At 42.5% G+C, this 24,085-nt stretch overlaps 2 protein-coding genes across 4 annotated transcripts in view; both read left to right on the top strand.

The window, feature by feature from the left end:
- Nucleotides 1-13,950, top strand: part of OSBPL2 (oxysterol binding protein like 2) — a 38,982-nt gene extending 25,032 nt beyond the window's left edge. For all 3 annotated transcript variants that reach the window (XM_072879612.1, XM_072879610.1, XM_072879611.1), the window contains 9 exons: nucleotides 779-876; nucleotides 1,596-1,778; nucleotides 4,708-4,815; nucleotides 6,141-6,230; nucleotides 6,879-7,002; nucleotides 8,923-9,051; nucleotides 9,782-9,905; nucleotides 10,592-10,682; nucleotides 11,915-13,950. In XM_072879612.1, coding sequence (XP_072735713.1) covers nucleotides 779-876; nucleotides 1,596-1,778; nucleotides 4,708-4,815; nucleotides 6,141-6,230; nucleotides 6,879-7,002; nucleotides 8,923-9,051; nucleotides 9,782-9,905; nucleotides 10,592-10,682; nucleotides 11,915-12,017 — 1,050 coding nt within the window. In that variant the 3' untranslated portion in view covers nucleotides 12,018-13,950. The remainder of the gene's footprint in view (nucleotides 1-778; nucleotides 877-1,595; nucleotides 1,779-4,707; nucleotides 4,816-6,140; nucleotides 6,231-6,878; nucleotides 7,003-8,922; nucleotides 9,052-9,781; nucleotides 9,906-10,591; nucleotides 10,683-11,914) is intronic.
- Nucleotides 13,951-15,927: 1,977 nt separating this feature from the next.
- Nucleotides 15,928-23,653, top strand: ADRM1 (ADRM1 26S proteasome ubiquitin receptor). Its single transcript, XM_072879609.1, has 10 exons — nucleotides 15,928-16,061; nucleotides 17,084-17,294; nucleotides 17,560-17,676; nucleotides 17,756-17,879; nucleotides 18,300-18,386; nucleotides 20,666-20,747; nucleotides 20,987-21,216; nucleotides 21,520-21,677; nucleotides 22,659-22,761; nucleotides 23,428-23,653. The coding sequence occupies exons 2-10, from the start codon at nucleotides 17,085-17,087 to the stop codon at nucleotides 23,532-23,534; spliced, it is 1,218 nt and encodes a 405-aa protein (XP_072735710.1). The 5' UTR covers nucleotides 15,928-16,061; nucleotide 17,084; the 3' UTR covers nucleotides 23,535-23,653.
- The last annotated feature ends 432 nt before the right edge of the window (nucleotides 23,654-24,085 follow it).

The following is a 24,085-nucleotide window of genomic DNA, read 5'->3' as shown; positions in this document are numbered from 1 at the left end:
TCGTGGTTTTATGTGTTGCGAGGATGAAGTCTTGGCTTTAAGTCACCCTAAATTGATTTTTGAGTGGCTCCGTGATTTTTAAGTTACTGGATGAAAAATTGTTGTGACAGAAACAAGCTTTACCACTCTTTTCTTCTCCAAAACTGGTTGTTGTTGGGAGTAGAATATAGTACCTGGCTGGTTTCACAACAAGGAACTGAATATGGTGAAAACTGGCCTGTGTACATTAGGTTATACTGGTATTGCTCATAGCTCTGCTTTTACTTAAGTGAAACTGGAATGTTTATCTTGTATTCTTTGTTTGTGTAGTACATACCCCTGCTTATCAGCCTGCAGGAGCTTCTAAGTGTCATTTGTACCTGCTGGTATGATTCAATAAATCCTGTCTGTGTTAGAAATAACGCTTGCCTGACACTAGGAAAAGCAAGACTTCACAATGAGCTGAGTGTGGGGGACAGTCAAAATAGGGAAAAGTAGATATAAAAAACTAGGCTGTCCTCTTAGAGATAGGTGGAGAAGCATGGGGCAGAGTGTAACCTGACAAAATTTACTACAGAAAAGAATTCCTTTTGGAAATGAGATTCTTATTAACTGCTTATATTTCCCCACTTCTATATCACTTACCCTATGGCTTACAAATGTTTTGGCCTTAAGCAATATGTAGTGCTTTCTTTTTGGAAGAATAATGAAATAGTGTAATGTGCAACAAATATAATATATTAAACTTGGAGTTTTAATGTACTGTTCTCATAACAATGTGTTCTTAATTTGCGTATAGGCTGTAGCTGCTTTTGCAGTTTCTGCTGTAGCTTCTCAGTGGGAGAGAACTGGCAAACCATTTAACCCGCTGTTAGGAGAAACCTATGAATTAACCAGGTAATAATTACTTTAAATTAGGAGCTGGGGCTATTTGTGTTCTTGAGTTAGCAGACTGTCATACTAGTTTGGTTGTTTATTCAGTGAAAGAAATAAAAAGCTACTAAAATATATTTCTGAGTATAGCTAAAATTATTTTCCCCAAACTATCTCAAAATCTTTGAGAAGTTGTTATAAAAGCTAATAATTATATTTTTAGGTTTAGGCAGAGTAGTCTTTGAATTATTCAGAGAAAAATTGGTCCATGTTCTTCCACCAAAGACATTTCCTGACCAGCACTATTAATTAATTTAAATAATGTTTTGCTGATCATGTCAGATAGAGGAGTTAGTCTGAAGGACTTCTAGCTTGCTTAAATAAATGTGTGACATGTCTGCAGTGGAGAAAAGAATTTTCAGTTAGACCTTCTCCTGCTGCCCAAAGAGTTTCAGTATTTTCATGAGTTATTTCAGTGAAACTTCTTCAAATGCCTCTCTGGGTAGAAAGTCATTTAGGTGTTTGAATGTGGGTTGGTTTTGGGTGTAAAGAGAAAGTGTTCAGAGTACAAATTCTTTCATTTCATTAATTGTAAATGTGTCATGGGACTAGACAAGGAAAAGTCTCACCTTCTGTTTAATCTAAAAATCCTTCAAAATTTTTTTAAAGTATCAAGTAACTCTTTTCTCTTGTAACATAAAAAAAAATATTTACTGTTGAATGTTCTTTTTTGTTGTTGCTAGGGAGGATTTAGGATTTAGGTTTATATCTGAGCAAGTCAGCCACCACCCACCTATTAGTGCATTTTATTCTGAAGGCCTCAATAAGGACTTTATTTTTCATGGATCAATCTATCCCAAACTAAAATTCTGGGGAAAGAGTATAGAAGCGGAGCCTCGAGGAACAATTACTCTGGAGCTTCTGAAGTGAGTATGAGAAGTAAATATCTTTTTGTGTTGTTGTTTTTGATCTCCTTAACATTTACTTGAATAAAAAGATAAGTGATAATCATCCTATTGGCTCTTCATAGGTGATTATCTAAAAACCTGTTGCTGAAGAGGTTGTAAGAGTTTATTTACAAGTTAATTTTCACTGCTTAATTTCAGGGATCTGTTTTTTTTAAGTTATGCCATGCTTGCATAGCTGTAGTAATTTGACCCTGTTTTTCCACTATGAAAATTAGCACGTCTTAAAAATTGAATGCTACTGAAAGCTAGTTCTGTGAAGGTGTGTAAAATTTAAATAGAGAGATAAAATTATATTACTGGGCTATTCAAGCTCGTCTTGCTTTTAAATATTGTTGTTGCTTTTGATTGTGTGCATATGTTTGTGTGGAAAGAACTGCATCTTCAGAATAGCTGTTCTGTGTGATAAGGGAACGTGAGAAACTTGTCAGGATTGCCTTGTCACCTGTTTAACACTTCCTGTGTATGATCATCTTCCTATTAAAATCAATAATGCCTCTCCACATTACTCCCAGGCTTGTCTCTAATTGCGTATGTGTCTCGTAAATTGTGTGACTTTCCATAAGTTGGTTTGTGCCCTGGCGGCACAAAGACTCTTGAGGTTTCCCAAGTAGGACACAAAGATGCACTAGATAATAGTTGCAGAAAAAGTATTCTGCAATTGAACGCTTACAGGTGCTTTTATAAAAGCTTTCCTCAGGCCTAACTCTGAGGTTGTTCTGAAATGTTGTCTTATGAAATTTCTAGACATTTGGCTTCAATGAAGAGTCAACTTGCCTGCCATATCAAGCATTGACTTTTCCTGTAGTTTCTTTTGAAAGTATAGTTTAATTTTCAAGCTGCTTGCATCTAATCTTCCAAAGCTTATGAAAGTATGAACTGGTCTTGGATATAAATGGTGATGGAAATAGAGGAAGTTTTTTCTGAATGTAGAAGGAACTATGAATGTTAGTGTAGAATGCAGATGTGACAAAAATGAAGTTTGCTTGAGAGAGCGCCTTTATGTAGAAGACTATTAAAATTCTTGCTCTGCCTAACCAAATTACAGGGCACAGATTTAAACTGGAATATAAACGATTAAAGTATTTATTTTTAAATAATTGCTTCAAGTTAGCAGCAGAAGTTGAAATAAAATTTTGAGCCTCTCAGTGTCGTGATTCATACCATTCTGTTGGTTTGAGTAGTCTGAGAACTGCTCAGGGCCTGAGTGAACAAGTAACTCTTTAGGAAGCAAAATTGCAAGTCAATGTTAAGTACTGCGTTTATGTTAACCATGATTATGTTTTCAAAACGTGCATTAGAAAACACATTTCTTCCTCACTTCTCTAGCACAAATAAGTGTTTCAGTTTATCAGCGCTGGCCATGAGTGTCTTGTGTTTTGTTTTATTCTATATGGCTTTTGGTGTCAAGTAGTTCATGAATAAAAATGTGTGCTAAGGCTGGTGGGATGAATTTGTGGGGTTCTGGTATTTTTTCCCCACTTGAAGAGTGGTCATTGTTCTAAAGTATGCTTGAAGACAATTTGCTGTGGAAAATAGTCAGACGTCAATGGTTTCTTCTCTGTACTGGAAAATGACAGACTAGTTGGAAACATTAAATCGGAGTGTTCTCTCCGTACTTACTGGAAGTAGAAGTACCAGGTGTTTGTTACAAAGAGGACACTGCTTGTTTCTGTATTTTTTTGTATTAAAATAGAGTTTGCAAGCTTTGCTAAGATGGATTGGTTGCCAACCAGGTAACTTCAGCATTTCTTTTACCAGCATGGAAAGATGAGTGAGAATAGACGGCTTTTGACTCTGCTGAGCTAGTGATAATAGGAATCCTGTTGTTTAACATTTTGACCACTTTTAGAATAATGTCTTTTAAGGATTTAGAATCTGTTAACTCATCTTTGTAAAGCTTTTCACAAAACATTAAAACCAAAATGAAACTAAGTGGAAAATGCTTCAACTCTAGGACTTTTCCTTCTTCTCAGTAAGCCTTTGGGAAAAGGATGGAATTGAGTAATAAATTGGATTTTTAAATGTCACGTTTATGAGGCTTGAATATAGTGCTATCGTGTCCCACTGGTGTTGGGGACAACAACAAACCAACCAAAAAAACCCCCAAACCACACACACCCCCAAAATTGCCTTCAGTGACACTGGAGCAGGCCTCGTATACCGATGTGGAAACTTGTGGCATATTTGTTGAAACCACTTACGCGGTTTGCTGACTCGTGTCACTCTCTTCAGGTTCAAAAGCCTTTACCACTCAGTGTAAAATGACAAATTGTTCAAGTGGCTTAGTCTGACCAGCCCTCAAGGAGGAATGTCTTCATATCAAACCTTTGTCAGAACTGGTAGTGACTAACCTCTCTGCTAGAAGACTCAAATATTTGTTCAGTGCTTTTTTATCACAAAAAGGTACTCTCTAGATTGTAATAGAGGTTTACAAGAAAGAGCTTTAGGAAGAAGTTTGCAGTGCTGCTCAGTAGTTGAATAGAAGACACTACTAGGTGTTAGTTTGTCAGTCTGGTTCTCTTGCGAGTATTATGTTTTATCACATACAACTTTAAAAGTGCAAATGAAAAAGCTGAATCCCTGGACTGCTGTTTATGTTGGGCTGGAATTTGTAATCAAAAGCACAGCAACTGTAAAACTTGCTATTTCGACTCTGTGAGAAGGAAGAAAAATAAAGGGGATATCACTTTATTAACTTGCACTAATATTTAGATGCAACACATTGTTGGCTTATAAAGAAAAGTCTGTTTCTTTTCTGTTTTGAAGTTAACTGCTGGCTGTTCGTAGGAGTGCTAAATATTTTGCCCTGCCATGAATAGAACTGAAAACAGGCTTACATTCCATCTCAAACTCAAGAAAATGATTTATTTCTCTATTTTCTTTACAGACATAATGAAGCTTACACATGGACAAATCCAACGTGTTGTGTACATAATGTAATTATTGGTAAACTGTGGTTAGAACAATACGGAATGGTAGAAATTGTAAATCACAGGTAACGCTAATCATGAAACTGAGGGTTGGCTTATAGAGACTGGTGCATGGTCACTTTTGTTACAAAGCAGAGAGTTTTGATTTTTGTCAGACTACACAGGAAGCTTTGTTTTGTATGTCCAAAGTCTCGTAGTATTTTTTCTTTTTTTTCTTTTTTTTTTTTTTTTTCCTTCTGACAAGTGCAAAATATTTGTTGGACTGGACTTAGTATAATGGTATTAATGAAAAGGCACAGGGCTAGATGGCTTATGGGATACAAGGATTTTACGTCTGTGGGTTACTCATTCAAATTCAGCCCTAATGACAGAGAACAGAAATTAAATTTAACTCCAGAACCATTAAATGGCATAATTGTTGGAGGCTTGCAGTGGACCTCCATCATGTTGATTGTGATTTGGCCCTCTTCTTAGTTTTGAAAATAGAGAATGTCTTAAATTAAGGGTACAGCACAGGAAAATGACTGCAGAGTAGGATAATGTGAACTTAAAGCATGTCAATTCCTTTGCCAGCTGCCTTACATAAAATAAATTACCTCCTGTAATGATGAGGGAGAGAATTTTGTGAAAACTGTGTTACTTTGGCACATGTTTTTCTGTCAATAAATGGGAGCTTTAATCCAGCAGGGCTGCTGTTTTGATACTTCTCATAGCATCAAATCTACAATCCTGTGTCCTACATTGGCACAAAAGGTGCTGGATGGTCTCTGTATGCTTTGTGCTTGACATAGAAACTTGGCCTGATACCTCACCGGGAGACATTATTTACATATATGTACATCTCAATGCAAGGAAGATGCCGAAATATAATGCTGCTTTATGTTTGTAAAATGTTTAGTTCAGAATTTTTGATATTCCCTTTAGAGGTAACTTCTGAATGCACTTAACTAGATTTTCCTGCATAGGTCACTTGTGAAAGTTATTTCTCATTACAATTAGCTGTAAATAGATATTAACCTGAAATGTGGTGTGTTAATAGTGTGGGTTAAGTAGTATGCAAGACTGCATTCTGTTTCACTCCTAGTACTTCTGATGAATTTTAGATATACATGAAACTCAGAAGTATGGTCATGTTTTCAGTTGGCTTTCACAGGCTGATGTCTTCATGTGCACATTGATTTATTTTTTGTCCTTTTTGTGGAATTTTGAAATTTGTGTGCCTTTTTTAATGCCCTGGTCAGATAATAAACCATAGTTAAAGAAAAATAATGTTATAAATAACTACCCCCCAGCTAACTGTAACTATATGAAAAAAAGCTAAATAAAAAAGTAAACATACTAATGTATTTACGGGCTTGCTTCTTTAAGCATGTACTTATTTCCTCTACAGTACTGGAGATAAATGTGTCCTTAATTTTAAACCATGTGGACTGTTTGGGAAAGAGCTTCACAGAGTAGAGGGATACATTCAGGACAAAAAGTAAGTGATAAAAGCCTCTTGGCCTCTCTGTTTCTGAGCACTGTGGAATTTCTTTAGTGCTGTGGCATAGTGACCACAACTGATGTGACTGCAAAGTTGCTAGCAATGCAGATTGTAATCCATTTCTGTTCTCTGTGTCAGTATTAAACCCCTTGATTCTAGGATGATCATTTTAAGTGTTATTAGAAAAACTCTCCAGTCCAGTCTTTGGAAATAAAGGTATCCAGGGAACGTGCAGAGTGGTCGCAACTGATTTCACTGTTGTACAGTCACAATTCCAGTCTTCAGTTTAAAATAATGAGAATATGGTTATTAGAAATTTTTAATCAAACCTAAACCTGTTTCATGATTCTGAGTCTCTATTTTGTAAACTATTGGCTTTATTGCACCCACACTCACTTTTCAATAGTGGCAAAAGCATGTGACTAAGTCATGAGGATGTGTTCCGCAGGACTGAATGCCAGAAAGACTGAAATAAACTGAAACCTTTTCTTTGCATTATCAAATATCTGACTTCTAAGAAGTCTGCAAAGAAACATAAAATACAAAGTAGGAAGCTGGGTATTTAATATAGATCAGAATCTACATGACTTGGCTTAGAAGGCTTTATAAGAAGCAAAAGCTAAGCCTCCTTTGCTTTCTCTGCAGCAGAAAGAAGCTGTGCGTGATCTATGGCAAGTGGACAGAATGCTTATGGTGCACTGATCCCGCTACGTATGAGACTTACAAAAAGAATGAAAAGAGAGGTGGTGAGCAGAAGAAACTGAAGCCGGTAAGGTTAAGGATTCTTTAGGGAGAAAAGATACTGAAATATGAAAAATGAAAGGAAAACATCCTATTTACGGAAATGGTCAGGTGGTGGTGAATGGAGGGTTAAAAGTCTGTCTTTTGGTAGGGGTCAGATGCGGGCTGTATTAGTCCCGTGAAAAGGCATTGCGTTTTGAACTTGTGTAGACTTTAGTGTGAGCTGCTGGTATTGAAGAGGTATTGAATATAGGAATGGTGTTTGCTAGAGATTTGTCAAAGAGAAGTCATCAAATATCAACCCCCAAGCTGATGCTGTCCAGTCCTTGAATGAGGAAAATGGCTCTGCTGCCAACTCCAGATGTAAAAATACTAGGATTTGGGCATAAAACAAAAAATTACATGTTTTTTAAGTCAGTTATGCTTTTTGGTGATGCAGCCTTTCAGAATTTATGATGTAGACAGCCTTGACAACAAAGGGGTCTGGAAACATGCAGGGTTTTTTCATTACATGTAAGCAGTCTCAGGTATGTTACCGCCAAAGCCTCACTGTTGTATGCAAAATGCAAAATGGTGTATGGTGCAGCAGAGGACTGTTGGGTTTCCTGGTATCAACAGGGTCTTGCACACCCTGGCTGCTCATTGAAAATGAAAATGATAAGTTAAACAGAAGCTAATCACTCTTAATGTTAAGAGGCTCAAACTTTTATTAAAAAGTATTCACATCAGAAGAATCTAGAGCAACAACAGGCCTTGCTTTTGACTCTGGATTCCATCATGGTACAGGCTTATATTTTGACTTTTTTTCTTTTTCAAATAATAAGGTTCTGTCCATCTTACGAAAATCAACTCTTTCTTTCCTTCCTTCCTGTTGAATCTATATTTAGATGGGGAACTGTCTAACAGTAAACCAGATGTTGACATGGAAAGTAGCCTAAAAGAGTCTTTTTAAATAATGAATACTCAAACCAAATGATTGAAATTAGACTCTTAACCATATGGAGCTGTTTTCTAGTGTATAAAACAGGCCCTGTTTAACTTAATAGGGTATTATTGAATAAAATAAATGAGCCATGTCAGAGGGGGCAGAAAGAAAATAGAAAGAGGGTGGGAGTGAGGGGAGGGAAGAAAACTGTGATACTGTCACTCTGGGATGTTATTGCCTCAAACTTCCCTTCTGGTTGTTGTGGTTTTAAATGGTTTCTCATGGTGAAATCCTCTGAAATTCCACAGTGTAGCTGTCTGTCTGTACAACAGTCAGATTCTCTCAGATTCTGAAAGCAGCCTCTAGAAGAATACTGCGCTTGATTTTATATACGCATTACAGCAGTGCATCTGGTAACAAAGGAACTTGGAAGAAAACTGTATTTATAAACTTAAGTACACAGTCTTCATAGTCAGAAAATTGGCAGTGATAATAGTTATTAGAATCTAGATCATAGTAAATCAGGCTGAAACAAGGGCATATCTGTTTTTTAATTGCAAATCTTTTGCAAATGATGAAGCAATATCCAAACGCAGGCATGCCCTATTTATCGTTCTTAGGCCATTATGGGAACTGGTTTAAATTGCCGTCTTGGCTCATTTCAACCTGAAGAAGTAGTAGTCATGTTAGGTGAAATTAAGCTATGGCATGGAATAGAAGGGAAGCTAGAGAAAAGACTTCTGAAAGACATTAATTTACTATTATTAATTTTTTTTAAACAGACATTCAAGTTGTACATAGGTGGTGGGTGACTATTCAGAGATATCAGGAGCAAGACATTACAATAAAAATTAGAGGAACAGTATACAGAGTGAGGAAAAGCAAACGTGAGGGGTGAGGCCGAAGTACAGGAGAGTGTTTAATATCTCAAATTTGAACGGATTCTTCAACAGTCACTGTAGAACTCTAGATGAAACTCTCCAGTTCCCTTTGTTCCCCTGCCAAATGTTATCTCTGTTTCAGAGTGAAGATGTCATTAAATCTGAAAATGATGAGGCTGATGATATGCCAGAGGTTCAAGACACGGTGCAGTTCATACCAGGCAGTAAATTGCTTTGGAGAATAAATTGTAGGCCACCAAACTCATCACAGGTAACTGTTTCAATCAGTCTGTGTATTGCTATCACTAGTGACTTATGCAAGGGAACATGAGTAATGTTCAAGGGAAACCTTGTTGAAGTGTCTGTCCTTAGCATGCGTAGTGACAGGCTCTGGCAGTTCTTGCTGCAGCAGCAAAATTATACTACAGCAAGCTCTCCGCTTTGTTCCTGTGCCGAAAGCATCACTGTTGTGTCGAAGTTGATAGAAAGAATGCATGCTCTGACTGCAGCTGCTTCAGTGTGAGTCTCGTGTCTTAGGTTAACCTGTCTGCAAGATCTTTGCACTTAGAGTGGCTAACATATGGATGCATGTTCCCTTCTGCTGACCCTGCTGTTAGAAGACGGCTTCCAAAAAGTGCAGTAACTGGGAAGCTGGATATTAACTTCAATAGTTTCAACAAGACTTTTTGGTCTTTTAGGTGTGGGTGTTTTTTTCATAAAAATCATGACATTAAATATCAGATATGGAGGAAAATCTGTCTTGATCCTCTGAAGCAATGACTGCTTAAAATGAAAGCTGTGATTTCCATCCCCTTCTGCCCTTCCTTGTCCCTCCCCTCCAACAAAAAACCTAGTTTTGTATGAACCGAACCTTGCTTTCAGGGTAGCCAGTGGGAGAAGGTTTGACTCAGTAGTCTCTCTTGGAAGTTGTGTTGTATCCATTTGGTATAGGGAACCCAGTGCCAAAATAACTTGTGTGTTATCTTTAATTTGCTTTTAAGATGTACAATTTCACCAGTTTTGCCGTGAGTCTCAATGAGCTAGAAAAGGGCATGGAAGCAATATTAGCTCCCACTGACTGTCGGCTACGTCCAGATATCAGAAATATGGAAAACGGAAACATGGGTATGTGTTTGCTGGAGGAAATATTTTCACATTAGTAAGTTTTGAGAGGGATGACTGAAGGGAGGTTGGTTGATACAGGAACACTGTCTTCAGTTTCTCATTCCCAGAGCAGCCTTAACTCCTTTTCATCCTGTGTTAATGAACATGCTTTTGAACAATGTATGATGTCTGTTTTCTCCCAGGAAAGTCTGGGAGAGCAGATGTGTCCAAGGCGGGTCCCAAGACTGCTATCCTATGTTACGGTGTATGTGCATGTTAGTTAACTTGGGGGGAACTGGCAGACATGCTCTCTGGCTCTGGAGTTTGTCTGGAAAGACACGTGGTGAACAGACATGCTCTGTTGCTCTGGCGTTTGTCAGAAAAAACACATGGCCAAATAGTGAAAAAATCACTCACTCTATTATGCCTAATCTAAGTTCTTTCCTGCTGTCTTGGTGCACTGTTTCTGATAGATAAAACACCAAAATTTCAGTTTCGACTCTGCGTTCATAGTAGAAACTTTTCTGAAATGACAGTTTTAGGTTTTTGTTGCCTGAGATTTTCATTGTTCAGTGAGAATTGTGTACAGCAAATGCTTTCTCTTGCTTAAATGAACTATATTTCATTTCTCTGCAGTCTTTTCTGTGTTTTCTGCATTTTTGTTTCTATTTTGCTAAGTAACCTATTTCTCTTGAAATGTTTGTTAGATGTGGCTAGCAAAGAAAAAGAGAGACTAGAAGAGAAACAAAGAGCTGCTCGCAAGGAGCGTGCAAATGATGAAGTGGAGTGGCAGACACGGTAAGGGGGAAGGAAGTTGGGCATTTGTTTAATGCTTGGAGTGGTTTGGTATACTGCTTGAAATGTTTTTATTCAAGACAGTGTGTGTTTGATTTCCTGCATGACAGCACAATTTGTAGTGTCACTTAAAGCATTTGCTAGGTCAACAATTAAATAATGTAGCTGGAAGCCAAAATTGCTGATAACTTTGTCCTGGAGAAATTATCTAATAATAAATGCTGAAACCTGTCATAATTAACTACTGTGGTAATGCTGGATTTTGTTTTGTTTTGTTTTTTAAAACCTACAGAGGTCATGCTTTTGTTTGAATGAATAAAATGTTAAGTCTCATCTCTCCTTTAACCAATTCCTGTCCAACTTTTGGCAGTTGAGTAAGACGTTGTGGCCCTCTAGGGCCTTTTATTTTCACAGTCTTAGGACTTCTTCGCTTGGATACTTCAGAAATTGCTTTTTTGATTGTGTATTCAAGTGACTTCTCAGTCATAGAATGCATCAGGGAGTAATGTGTGATTTGGCTCCTGCTCCCGCTGGTTGCTTTTCACAGATGCCAATACTATGCAGTCAAGCATACGCTCACGGCCAGTTGCTGCAGGTGCTTCCTTCAAAGGCAAGAACTTTGGGATGGTCCTATGATTTCATGAAATTCAGAAGAGAAAGCATTCTCTTCCCAAAGCCTGGAGGAGCAGCTACAGACTTATTCCAGTTAATGCCTTTGAAAATCTCTTCCAGAGAACATAAAATGGTTTTCAGTCAACATAGCTAAAAAGTGAGCATCTGTTAATGTTCTGTGCAAAGTACAGCTCCACAGAAGAAAACTGTTTCCTGCTTGGACAGGTTTACAGAAAGGGTTGTGTAGCTGATTTGGTGTTCTTTTAAAGTAAAAATTAATATATATAATCAATATATAATCTAGAGTATAATGTTATTTTTATTTGGAATGGGACAGCAATTTTAAAATCCATTTCATACTCCTTCTTGACTTTATGTAAAAAAACCCCAACTTTTAAAAAGGATGCTTTATAAGGTGTGGTGATAATTGTGTATGAAGCTTAATGCCTTATTTTTCATGTTCAGAATATTTCCTGAGAATTTGTTTTTTGATGAGAACCACCAGTGTCTTTTTACAATGTTTTGTGAAAGAAGCAGCAAAGTTGTTCTTTTCCCCATCAATAACTGTTCACTCTGATTGCTTTGTTCTTTTATTGTTTCTTTCTTTTTTTCTTTCTTTACAGATGGTTTCATCAAGGCACTAACCCATACACAGGGACTTCAGATTGGCTGTACTCAGGTGGCTATTTTGATAGAAATTTCTCAGACTGTCCAGACATATACTGAAATTATGGAGCCAATTGCTCATCTCATCTGGACATCTAGTTACTAGATTTCATTCCAAGCCAGTTACTCTGGTTTTGTTGATAGCAAAAACCAGCTTTTCTAAGTAAATTTTAACAAAAATTCTATCAGTCAACAATCAAGGATTTAATTATCACTAATGTTGGATTGCCAAATATTTAAATGTGGTTGCATTCTTTCCATAAAGCTGCACCTGAAAATCATCATGTGTTCACTAATTTTCAAAGGGACCTTTGGTTCTTCATGTTTTTCCCCTAGTTTCTTTGTCAGGAAGATACGCTGTATCTGGTAGAGCACATAACATCCTTGAAAACTACATAACTTAAATAAAATAGAAATAATATCCTTGTTACTTAGTACAATAGTGAAGAATCTGAAGGTTTTGGAACTTGGAGCAGGGATGAAAAGCTAATATGGTACCAACAGGATCAAATCTAGTACTGTCGATACTCCCCGTGAAGAGGTGCATGTGAACTTCCATACGGTATGTAGCACTACGTGGGGACTGGAGCTCCTGACCCCTCTCTCTCAATAAGATTAATTCAGAGACTTGGGGAAACAAAAAACAGCCGGAGCTTCTCAAACTGTAGCTATCTCTTACAGAGTCTTCACAACTTTTGGACACTGTGAGCATTAAACTGTATACCTGTGATAAAATTACAGAAAGCATACGTTAGGAGAAGGGAAGGGCACATTAAAAAGTGTGCTTTTTCTGAAGTTGAATGCTGTTCTTAAAATACAAGAAGCTTCGAAGCAACTGTAGGAATGTAGAGGTGGTTACAATGTAAAATATATTGCTTGCTACCACTTGGAGGCTTAAATCTTCTGCACTACCTTTGGCAGCTTTGGCACTATGTATGCTTCTAGACTAAACCTTTATTTGGAAGCACTTTGGTATGTATATCCACACAGGTTCATATTCTGGGGAAGTTTTGGTTTGCATGTTTTTCATTATTAGGTCATGTCTGTTTTGTATGTTGTGAAAAAGCAGAATCAATTTACAGCTTTGGCAGAGTTATACCTATTACAAGTTTTCTGTGAGCACGTGCTGTCAAAAAGTGGGATATTTTTGTTCCATATCGAACCACCGAAGCCATATAATACTGGAAATAACCAATTACTGAATTGACGCATTCATTTTCTTTCAAGTGGTACACTTCGGGGGGGTAGAGGGGAGAGACGCTTGAAAAATTAGGTCCAGTAATCAAAACTAATGTCGCTTCTTCTTTTATGAAAGTTTTTAATTGAGTAACCAGGCAAAAATGGAGAGCGGCTACACTGCTGTTAAGTTTACAGTAATTCAGAAATTGCTGGTGTTAAGCACCAGCAACTTGAGGAATTCATGGAAGAACTGGTCTCACTGATGTCCAAACACATCTGTGGTTTCATCCAAAGAGTAGATTCTTGAAGTGCTTCTCTCCCAGCTACAGGATTAAAAAGCAAAAGAAAATTGACATACTCATGTACCAGTCGTACATCTAATGATCGGATTAACTTTAAATTTTGGGGAGATATAGTTGTTGTCTTCATTTGGAAAAATAAGAGAAGCTGTAAAACTTCAAGGCAGTAAATAAGGGCGTAGTCTGAAACGTGCTGGTGGCAACTTTATTCCGTTGCCAGAAATCGTACGTTGTGCCGATTGCAAGTCTTCAGGACTCACAAGCGAGGCTTGGTAATACAGTGCAGACGGTAGGGTTGTATTTGTTCCTAATAAGTGCATAGACACTTGACTTTTTAAAAGACATTGCTGACCCATATGGGACAGCATAAAAATACTTTTTATAAAAAAATTGAACTTTAGTGACCGTGCCACGCACTGTAACCCCCTTTCCCAACTCGCTGCAAGCAGCGTAGGGAACCCTTTGTTAGGTGAGGATCGAAAGGATTCACATATTAAGCCAGTTTAACATCTCATGGGAGTTTAAAACGTGCTTAAACTAAATAGTATGTTTAATGCTGGAGTGGTGTTTTTAAAACAGTACATATAAATAGAAATTGCCTGACTGGAAAAACTGTAGAGTAATTGCTAAAGAAATACTCTCTTTATAAGAAGAAGTGTACAGGTTAGCATCCCTCTCGTCCAAGTTATGATTTAAATTGAAAGACCTAAACCCTTTTCATTATGTGAAAGCATGAAAAAATTGTAACAACGCGCTTAATCCAAACTTCAGTATAGAATCTTAAAGGGATTCAAAAAGAAACTGGGAAGATTTCTAAAGTAAGAACAGTTCATTAGTTATGTCTTTACCCCCTTCTCCTCTTCCTTTAGTGTGAAGCCTTTAGTAAAATTTCATACTCGTTCCAAATACGTTTTTTTAATTTATTGTTCTTCATTGACAACACTTACAAAATACTTTCCCCTCACTGCCAACACGTCTATGCTTGGCTAGCCATGGCGCTCCTAGTGCCGCGTTTCGATTGCTCTGAAAGTGAAAAAGTTTTATTTTCGATGCAGATCTCGCCTCAGTAGTTTACGTGTCAGAACGTTAATAACTTTGCACCTTTTGAAAGAATGTCACTTTTATAACTTGATTAAACACTGTATATAAGATAACTGTGTTAGTATATGTTAATACAGCTATGTAGAGAAACCATCTAGAAAGAAATTATAATAAATACGTCATACCCTTTGGGCCTCTAGATGGTGACAGAGAGATTTTTGTAAGTGAGACTTTCGTACCAGGGCAGCTGTCTGGTAGGGCAAGAGGACGGCTGGAGATGACTCTGGCTTTGTTCAGCCAGCTCCGGGTCTGTGCTTTTTGATTGCACCGTGATGCTTATTAGACGAAGATGATTTAAATCAGAGCTTTGAACACCCCTGCCCCGCCATCGAGACTTTTTCCCAGCCACGGGTGGACTCTGTTCCTTGGCAGCCTGTTGCCCTGCGGTACGTCGGGTGTAAGAAGCGTGGGGTGATGGCGGCGTACGCCGGGAGCGGTGATAGCGCGGGCCCTGCGGTGTGGAAGTCGCGTTGGACACCTGCGAGGTGGCAGGGAAGAGGAAGGGCTGCGGGTGTGGTGGGGCCTCACGCTGGCGTGATGGCGGAGAGGCCGAGTGGCGGCTGGAGCAGGGGAGTGCGTGGACTTTTACTAAAAAATGCAGTGGAAGTGAAAAATTCACTTTATAGTTACTGTATAACGTCTGCGTTTGTCTTTGAGGCAATGTCATATTGTAAATGGGGAGCGGCTTTTTCAGACATCAGGCATTCATATAATTATTGGTACCCAGATTAATGAGGACAGGAAGCATGTACCCTAAATTAGCCAGAAAACCCAGAACTAATTAGCAGTATTTATTCCTGTTTCGTAATTAATTTCTCGGTAAATTTTTTGGTCGAAAAAAGTTTTTAAAAAGGCGAAATCGAGACTCTTCCCCTACCCTCTCCAGTAGAGTGGTGGTGGGGGGCAGCTGCTCTGCGCCTTCCTCCTGGGAATGACCGTGTCCGTCCGCTGGGCCCGCGCCCGACGCTGCGGAGCTGGTGACGCGCTGCGGCTCCGGCTCCTGGACGCACCCGAGATGCGGGACACCTGCACCCTACAGCAATACCTAAATTCTGTGGAGGTCATCCGCCGAACCCCTGCTGCCAGCCTGCAGCCCGCCGGGCGAAGCCCCTCGGAGCCCCACAGCAGCGCTGTCCCCGGCTGCCGGAGAGACGCTTCCGTGAAATGGGTTTATTTTTGTAATATTTAATGGCCCTCTCTGTTGACAGCCCTGCTCTGTACAGGCCTGCGGCCGCGACTGTTGCACTGTAAAGCTGTAAATGGGAATAAAGGTGGTTTTGGAGAAGAGCCGGGCTGCGGCCTCTGCTTGCGGGCGGGGCGGGGGCTCCGCCATCTTCCGCCGCCGTGACACAGCAGGCCGCCTCGGGCCGCCGCCCCTGACTGGCAGCCGCGCCGTCCAACCGCGCGGGGCCGCGGGGGCGCCCGCTGCCGCCCTGCCCCGCCCCGCGCCGGGCGGGGTTCCGGCGCGCGGGGCAGGAAGAGCGGAGCGGCGCGGGGCCTGCGGCGGCGGCGGCGGCAGCAGCAGGTACCGGCGCGGGGGGCGGCGGGGCTGGGCGGGGCGCACCTGGCCGGGCTCTGCCGCGGGCTCCTCGGCTCGGTCCTCGAGCTCCTCGAGCTCCTCGCGGCCCGGCCCGCCGCCTGCCTCGGCCCTCGCTGGGGGTCAGCCGCGCCCCGTGCGGGGGAGCGGCGTCTCCTGCCGGGGGAGGCCTGGGGGGACGCGGCCCGGCGGCCTCGGGGGGCCCGGCGGCCTCGGGGGGCCCGGCCGGAGATGGCGGCCTCTGGGCGGGCGGCGAGCGCCGGGGGGGCGGCCGTGGCCGGGCGGGCGGCCTGCGCGGCGCCGGGCCGGGCCGTGCCGTGCCGTGCTGCCGGCCTGCCCCCGCGGCCCGGCGTTGCCGGCAGCTCCGCTCCTGGCTCGCGGGAGGGGCTCGGCCGGGCTCCCCTGCGGCGGTGCCGGGCCTGAGCGGCCGCCAGCGGCGGTGTGCTGGGATCGGCCAGCGCGGGCGGGGGTCCGCGGTAGTGCGAGCTCAGAAACAACTGCCAAGTCATGCAGGCCGACCGGTCTCCCGGCAGCAACGGCTCGACCTGCGAGGCTGGTAAAGGCTTTCCTCGGGAGACGCGGAGCTGCCGTGGGGCGCTGGGCTGTGAGCTGGTCACCCGTGCAGGGTTGCTCTGGCACAGGGCAGCCTGCGGTTCTCTGCTGGGGTGCTGAAGCAGGAGTCTGAAGATGAGCGTTGCAGTAGGGCGTCTTGCAGTTAAAATGTCCCTGATCCTGCGCCCCGTGATATGAACCGAAGAAGGAAGCGTCAGGGGGAAGGTGGTTTCATTTTCAGGTACCTTAGCAGATAGGCTCCTCCTTATTAGTGGAGATCTGTGGAGCGTCCTGTCTTCATCCCGGGTTCCTCTTTAGCTCTTGTGGATCGCCCCGAAACTCTGCAGGCAGTGAGACAGATTCATGGAGCTCACTTGATAAAGGTTGAAATTTGATATTGAGAAGAGAGAACGTGGGAAGGTTTCTCATCACATCTGCTGCTCTTTCTGTCTTTCCAGGATGTCTTCAGGTGCGTTATTTCCAAGCCTGGTGCCAGGCTCCCGTGGCTCTTCGAGCAAATACCTGGTGGAATTTCGGGCAGGGAAGATGTCCCTGAAAGGCAGCACTGTGACCCCAGACAAGAGAAAAGGCCTTGTGTACATCCAGCAAACTGATGACTCCCTCATTCACTTCTGCTGGAAGGACAGGACTTCGGGCAACGTCGAAGATGTGAGTATGGTTTTGTGTTTCAGTGCTGAGGCATTAAGTCACGGTCTGTCTTGTTCTTGTTCTGCTGGCACTGCTGAAAGAGCTTCTCCAAGACAAATTAGGATGAGAATGCTGCTGTGGCCTGACAGACCTGTACTTCCAAACCCTCTCTGCTCCTCAGAGCAGATGGAAGAAGGTTTGGGGAGGAGGGTGGAGGTCTTTGGGAAGCTAAAAGGCGTAGTCATGTATTTCCTCAAACATTTGTTTCTACTGCCGCATTTTCCAGGATTTGATTATTTTCCCTGACGACTGTGAATTCAAGAGGGTACCTCAGTGCACTACTGGCCGTGTGTATGTATTGAAGTTCAAGGCAGGATCAAAACGACTCTTCTTCTGGATGCAGGTTTGTGGGAAGCCAATAATAAAGGTCTTGGAAGAAAATACTTCCAGTTTGCCTCGTACCAAGAGCAACTTTCTTGCAGGAGCCGAAGACGGACAAGGATGAAGAACACTGCCGTAAAGTGAACGAGTATCTCAACAATCCACCAATGCCTGGTGCTTTGGGTGGAAATGCAAGCGGAGGCCACGAGCTCTCGGCATTAGGAGGTACAGTCCATTCTCTGCTCCTTCACGTGAGAGGCTTTTTAAAAATTTATTTTTAGAATGAGCACTTATAGTTCCCCAGGAAGAAATTCCTGATGACTATGGAGGGTGAGTTGGGGACAATGTTAATACCGGAAGTGTAAACGTGCTTTTGGCAAAATAAACTGCTGTTATAATAGGTGCAGGCTGAAAGTTAAGACTGCCAGAAGAAATCTCTCTGTTTCCAGCAGATTCTCTGGAGTCTTACCTCTTTATAAAGCCAAGTTGCATTTATCTTTTATGAGCATCGTGGATCAGTAAACACTCGAAACTGTTTTTTTCCATACAGAATGTGATGCCAATTAATCTCCTGCTGTTTGAGCCGGAGTGCTGTGAAAAAAACCTATGTGAATATGTTGTGTTTCAGAATGTTTTTGTTTTTAGGTGAGGGTGGCTTGCAAAGCCTTCTTGGAAACATGAGCCATAACCAGCTCATGCAGCTGATCGGACCAACGGGCTTAGGAGGACTTGGTAAAATGCTTTAATATATTTATGCCAAAATGGTATTTTCTCCTGCCAGGTTAAATCTTACCTGACAATATTTTCAAGTAGTGCTATTGATTTGAATAGCACTGCTTTCACATGAGAAAGAAAGGCCCTGCCTCAAAGATGAGCTAAGGGGCAAAAAAAGGATGCAGGAAACAGAGGGTATTACAGTCTACACAGCACTCATCTTAGGGCTTGATCTGCAAGGAATGTCGGTTCTGCTCCTTGCTGCACTGAATATTCTGCCTTTTTCTTTTTCTTCCTTTTTTCCACCCCTCCTCTTCCTCCTAAATATTCACTGGAGCAGGGACTCATCCCTGGCGAATGTCCCAGTTACCAAGCTGCGGAGTTGCTCATGTTGTCTCTGATCCAGTGAACATTTGTGTGCAAAGCAGAAAGAGCTCAAGAGGAAGGCTGGAGCATACCCACCCCACAGCACTCCCTAGTCAGAGGAGTAAGGCTCAGGTTAGGGCTTTCTCTCCTGGGCAACACTGGGGAGAGCTTGAATTGCCACGCTGTTTTTCTGGAGGGGATGAGAGGTGTGTTGGAGTCCCTGCTGTGGTCTGTTCTTAATGCTGTCCATGCTCCAAGCGCAATAGAGCATTTCTGGAGAAGTCAGATGCTCGAATGAAAGTAGGCAAAGTAATGCTTAGCAGGTGGCAGTGACTAAAGTTCTGTGCTTAAGCTCCAAAGTCCATTTTTGTGGATCTAGCTCATGTCTTTTTAGCTTCAGATGCAAATCTCATGTTGGTGGGATGTTCAGATGGAAATCTAATGTTAGTGTTGGAAGATTCTGGCTTGTTAGGATGTATTTGGAAAAGATCTTCCTTCTTGAAGCTTCACGTGGCTCCTGAGACTGTCTTCCTCTTCGTCTCAACGCTTTTTCTCAGCGGCTCTTCTTTCTTTGCCTTTACATCTAGCCCTAAGACAGCTTGACGTGAAACTCACTACAGTAATGCAAAGAAAACCATCTGCTTGCCTCAGCAAACAGTGGTTGTGGTGAATCTGTGTGGATCTCTTCCCCCAGTAGCGTCTTGTTCTTTTGCACCTGGTTTGCATCTCTCTCGGGACTCTGCCTTTATTGCAGAGCTCCTGCAACAAAGGAACTTTCTTGCTCCTGGGTAAACCTTCATAGCAAGGACGAAGTGAGTAGAGTAGCGTGCGGTACAGCCCGGTTAGCTTCACCCTGCCGTTCCTGCTGCTGTGGAAGCTCTGTGACTAGTGAACATAAGTGTTACGGGCATGGTTCTATAGGAGTGGGTCCTGTGCAAAGGAGGAGCTGGTGGCTGATGCTCGCTCTGACCTCCAGTGGTCTGCAGCTTCAGTTAATCATGTGTTTGCTAATGGAGTGCTGTCATTCTGTCCTCTGCTTGCAGATAGTTTCCAAAAGGTGGGTGATGAATGCAGGTGCTTGTGTAGGGACATGTATCTGATTAGATGTGGTACAAGAAACCACTGGATCGGAAGCGTGTGGTAAATGGAGCGTTTGGCTGATGTGGCTCAGAGGAGTTGTAGGGGGACAATCAGTCACTGACAGCTCCAGCGGACCTAGAAGCCAGGCCTTTCCCCAGCTCTCTTTAGCTGCTGTTCTTGATGCTGCGATAAGCCCTTGGTAGTTGCGATGTGTGGATGAAGGAGGCTGATTCTGATTTCTTTTGCATATGGCAGTTGGCTCAAAGGCTGAGTGTTGGTTTCCTGCTGTGTTTTCTGATCGCTGCTCTACTGGGAGCACTTTGTGCGCAGGGCTGTCCTTACTTTGCCTATGAAGTGTTTAAGGACTCAGCTGATTCTGCTGCTGCATCTCTGCGTTAGGTTGGAAGCTGCAGAACCCAGGTGTATGGGAGACAGTGGTGGTGACTCAAAGGCTGCCTCTGTAATCTGCTGAGGGCTTTGGCTTTAAAGTTTAGAGAAAAGCTGGGTTTTGGGGAACCAGTAGATAAGAGGAGGGGGCTGTGTTACAATGATCGTGTATATACGGCACAAACCAAAGTAATTTTATCCTTGCGTACGTCTAGAAATTGAGTCATTTCTAAAACGTGCAACTCTCTAAGGCAGTTTTCTAATAGGGATGCAAGATCAGAAAACGAGAGCTGTTAACTTACAGAAAGGGGTGGGGGGGTTGGTCTGGGCTCTTTCACCCCCTCCTCCTTTATTTTAGCAAATAAAATCTTTCAGGTACAAGAGTGACCTCTCTAGAGCAGAGAGGTGCAAAAAACCCAAAGAAACACATTTTTAAACCTGTTGTTCTTTTATGTTTACGGAAGGTGGGCTGGGTGCGCTGACAGGTCCTGGGCTGGCCAGTCTGCTTGGAAGTGGGGGTCCCCCGACCAGCAGTTCATCATCAAGGTAGGATGCCCGTCTGGTCCGGGTTTGTAGTATTTTTGTAACGTAAAATTGCCACTTCTGTGGGAGGAATCGCGGCCTGCTGAACAGGAAATATGATGGGAATTAAGACTGCTTATTACCTCTCTAAAATGAGGGTAGGAGCTCTTCATGTTGTAAGGGCTTGACGAGAAGCTTTTCAAAATACAAGAGGCAAAGCTGTTTTGTTGCAGGGAATTAATTATACTGATCATCTTCTCCAGCTCTCGCAGCCAATCAGCTGCTGTGACGCCATCTTCCACAACTTCTTCTACACGTGTAACGCCTGCCCCGTCCGTTCCTGCGGCTGCGTCTGTGACCAGTCCGAGCCCCGTACCGAGTTCGGGTAATGGAACCAGCTCAGCCACAAGCCCAACCCAGCCCATTCAATTGAGTGACCTTCAGAACATTTTAGCTACTATGAATGTGCCATCTGGAGCAGGAGGACAGCAAGGTAACAGTGTTCTGACCAGACTGCTGTTGGATCCAGCAGTCCTTTGGAGCTGTTTTACTGTCCTATCCTGTTCCAAACTGGTTTGAAAGGTCTCTTAAATTTTTTTGGTTCTTTTTTTCATTTGAGTGCTGTTCTTGGGTGCTTCAAGAGTCTTATTCTCACTCCAAAACAGAGAGGGAGAAGGGATGCTAGCAGTGTGCTAACTACGTTTCGGTACTCCTCTAACTAGATCCTGTGGTTTACGTGACGAAAACGTGGGGTTTTGAGTGTAGTCTAACAGCCAACCATTTATTTTCTTCCTAGTTGACCTGGCAACTGTTCTGACTCCCGAGATAATGGCTCCCATCCTGGCCAACGCTGAAGTTCAAGAACGGCTGATGCCTTACCTTCCCTCAGGGGAATCTCTGCCGCAGACTGCAGAAGAGATTCAGAATACCCTGACGTCTCCTCAGTTCCAGCAGGTAGATGCCTAGCTGTCACGGGAAGTGCGGTGCTCCTTCCCTCCTCCCCCATGCGTCATGTTTTGCCTTGCCCTGCTTTTTCAGGTTACTGGCACTGTTCAGAGTAGGAAGTTGCTCTGTAGAAGTGGAAAGGAGGAGGGACACGGTTTAATGGAGCACTAGTTCTTCCTTCTGTGGTCACCGAAGGACAGATCAGCATGTTTTTTACTTTTTCTTTTGGAATTAGGCCTTACCTTTCTCTTTTATTATACATGCTCTCTGGTAAATGACAGGAGTAGCGGCAAATTCGTTATTTGCCCTGTCAAAGAGTGGCTTGTCAGCAGTCTTGTTAAAGGTCACTTCAAGTGACTGAAGGGAAGAGATGCTCATGTTTACAGCACCACATCCCTTGTTCCTCTTGAAACACTAGTACCTGATTCCAGAACTGTCTGTGTGTAATTAAAGCCAGTGTATTACAGGCCAATTTGAACTAGTTACACTGATTGATTGAAATTTGTCAATTTGCAAAATTTCAGTGGCTAAGATGATGACTGTTTTTAGTTTAAACTATGGCAACTCTTTTGTGCAGACAAGACTTGGAAATGAGGGGTGTTTTTAATTGCTGATTTGATAGAGTATCTGCATCTAGATAAAAGTTTAAGTTGTCCATGCACTAAACCGACTGGAGGTTATGTTGCTGTGGTTTGGTGTGCTGCTCAGTCTAGCAGGGCTTACCACTGTGTGCTTGCTGGCAGCTAGCTGGTTAAGAGCAAACATCGTTCCTGATTGCAGAATCCACACGGGGCCTGTGGTGTAGCGGCATTTCGAAGCCTGCCCACAGTGCAGTAGTTTATAAAGGAGAGCGGCTGCTCCCAGGCCGGCCGTACGGTCACCACGCCATGACAGGACTGCTCCCCTCACACGGGTATTGCACAGTAGCCACCTGATGCTGGAGGAACATGATGCAAACCTTTTTTTGATGCTGTTGACTCCAATTCACAGGCATTGAGCATGTTCAGTGCTGCCTTAGCTTCAGGACAGCTTGGCCCACTAATGAGTCAGTTTGGCTTACCCGCAGAGGCAGTAGATGCAGCAAATAAAGGAGGTAAGTATTGGTGCTGTTGGGAACATGATGAAGTAAGCGGTTTGTTGGGTTTTTGTTTGTTTGTTTTCACTGCACACAGCCATTGACTGTGTACTGTAATGATTAGCTGCTGAGTAACTGTCAGAAGCTGACTCTTGCACTGTTCTTTTTACAATGAAAAGGCGAGTAGCTCAGGTGTTCCCCAGCAGACGCAGTGTGATGTCAGATGCGCATCTAGAGAAGTCAGGGTTCTGCACAGAGATGTGCTGAGCAGCCTTGGCATTTTCTTGATAGAAATGCAAAAGATGCTGAAGATGTCATGGTCACCTTGTTCAGGAATGCCTTTTTTTGTGGGAATCTTTGAGTCATTTGAAAGTGCACAGCTGTGGCACTAAGGGAAGGGGGTATCAGTTTTCCCTGGTGAGCTTCTAGCATCCATTCCATGACTGAAGTAATTCGGGTCTGAGGCTGCCTGTGCACAGAGTTGAAGTGCAGAAAACACTGGCTATGTTGGGGAGATCCAAATGTGTGTTATATATTAAAGGAGTGTTAAAATTTTCTTCCCTGCTAATAGATTCTTATTAAAGCAACTGTTTACTTTCCAAGTCATGAAGCTTAACCTCATGTGGACAATGAACTCCATCCCAGAAAGTGCAAAGTTAAATAACTCATGTGTTTAACTTCTAGATGTAGAAGCGTTTGCCAAAGCAATGCAGAACAGTGTCAAGTCAGACCAAAAGGAAGGAGACACTAAGGACAAGAAAGACGAAGAGGAAGATATGAGTTTAGATTAAGTTATTTGCTCTTCCTTACAGATATTCCTAGATACTAACTTAAGCAACTGCAGTAGGATTACTAACTTCATATTATGCTTCTATAAATCTACAAATAAAGGAATTTTCTTTATCTGCCATACTGTTCTTTCTCAGTTTGTTTAACATGTACACTTAAAGCAGTACTTGCTCTTTATTTTCAGTGGAGTTGTTTACTGTTCAGTTTTGATGCTTCTGACATCAGGCTAAACTAATTCTTGTGATTTCCTTGTGCTAAAAGGGCTGAGCCCTGTCATTATACGAGTAATGAGCATCTCAAGGATGCAGTGCTGATTGCCATCCAGTTTTGGGCCCACCACGTTGGGCTGCCAGCTCACCCAGTTGTTGCCCACATGTACTGCTGCAAGGGTCGTCCTGTCCTGGGTGCTGACTTCACCTCTGAACACGAGGAGAGTCACTTCCCTGAACACCAGAGCACTACCACCACTGCTTCTGGCAAATACAACTACAACGTCCCTATGGTGCCACTTCCTGAGATAGTGATTATTCCTCTTCCAGTTCTACATCGGCCT

Source organism: Ciconia boyciana, chromosome 14 (genome assembly GCF_034638445.1).
Source record: "Ciconia boyciana chromosome 14, ASM3463844v1, whole genome shotgun sequence".
In the NCBI taxonomy this organism is placed as follows: domain Eukaryota; kingdom Metazoa; phylum Chordata; class Aves; order Ciconiiformes; family Ciconiidae; genus Ciconia; species Ciconia boyciana.
This window is presented reverse-complemented; position numbering and strand designations above follow the sequence as displayed.